Source organism: Rhincodon typus, unplaced genomic scaffold, assembly GCF_021869965.1.
Source record: "Rhincodon typus isolate 14 unplaced genomic scaffold, sRhiTyp1.1 hic_rhity00010784, whole genome shotgun sequence".
NCBI lineage: Eukaryota > Metazoa > Chordata > Chondrichthyes > Orectolobiformes > Rhincodontidae > Rhincodon > Rhincodon typus.
The window spans coordinates 1-1,185 of NW_025976422.1; the positions used below are offsets into that span (position 1 = coordinate 1).

Genomic DNA, 1,185 nt, shown 5'->3' on the forward strand with positions numbered 1-1,185 from the left:
GGGAGGGGGCTGAATGGCCTCCTGCTGTTCCTGTGGGACAGGCTCGAGGAGGGGGGGCTGAACCGGGGGAGCAGGGTGAGGAGACAGGGCAATGATGACTGAGTGAAGCCATTGCTTTGGGGGAGGGAGGGTGCCTTCATTAGCTCTAAAGAGCTTCCCATCACCATGCGAGGCCCGCTGCAGTCAAATAGCAGGGCCCCCACCCCCACCACCACCACCACCTCACCTTCGTGCACCGTTGCTTTAACACCCTCCTGGGTCACTGCTACTGCTGAGTGGGTGCCTGTGCGGCCGGGGAGGGAGAGGTGGGAGACAGAGAAAAGGGCCTGTGGATATCTGACAGTGTGTGATTTTGCTCCCCTCCGGCCCCATCGCCCTGCAGGAGGAACTGAACAGTGACAGTGTGGAACGTATCGTTGTCAATCCCAACGCCTCTTACGACAAGTTTAAGGACAAGCGGGTCAGCACCAAGGATATCGGTAAGCTTCGGCAGTGGAGTGTGTCCTGGACCCTACCTCCATACCTCACCCCATTCTCTGTCTCTCTCATCCCACCCCCCACACACATGTTCTCTCTTTCTCTGTCTCTGTCTCTCTCTCATTCTCTTCTCTCTTGCATTCTGTCTCTCTCATTCTCATTCTGTCACTCTCTCATTCTCATTCTGTCACTCTCTCATTCTCATTCTGTCACTCTCTCATTCTCATTCTGTCACTCTCTCTCATTCTGTCACTTGCGTGCTCTCGCATGCGCTTTTTCTCTCTCTTTCTTTCTCTCTCTCTCTCTTCCTTTCTCTCTCTCTCTCTCTCTTCCTTTCTCTCTCGTGAGATCAACATTACATTTAAAATTTGAGAGGTTTGTTTCAAAGTCTAATAACAGCGAGGAAGAAGCTGTTCTTGAATCTGTTTGTCCGTGTGTTTAAGGTTTAGTATCTTATGTCGGATGGAAGAGATCATAATCTGGGTAGGAGGGGTTGTGTAAATCTGGCAGGAGTTGTCTCTGGAAACAATAAACACTGTCTCTTGTCTTTGCAGATTTCTCTGACCGGATCAGCAGGGCTAGGAGAACGGGTTACGAATCTGGCGATTACGAGATTGTGAGTGTGCGCTCGGAGTTGGGGGGTGGGGGGCTGGTGTTGCTGTTGGGCGTTGCCCTTTTAACCTGGCCTGAGCACCCCACTCATCCACA

At 52.1% G+C, this 1,185-nt stretch overlaps 1 protein-coding gene across 1 annotated transcript in view; it reads left to right on the forward strand.

Moving 5' to 3' along the window:
* Positions 1 to 343: 343 nt before the first annotated feature.
* Positions 344 to 1,185, forward strand: part of LOC109926348 (dynactin 2 (p50)) — a gene marked incomplete at its 5' end in the record, with an annotated part of 6,060 nt that continues 5,218 nt past the window's right edge. Inside the window, 2 exons of the mRNA XM_048594549.1 lie at positions 344 to 479; positions 1,032 to 1,093. Coding sequence (XP_048450506.1) covers positions 344 to 479; positions 1,032 to 1,093 — 198 coding nt within the window. The remainder of the gene's footprint in view (positions 480 to 1,031; positions 1,094 to 1,185) is intronic.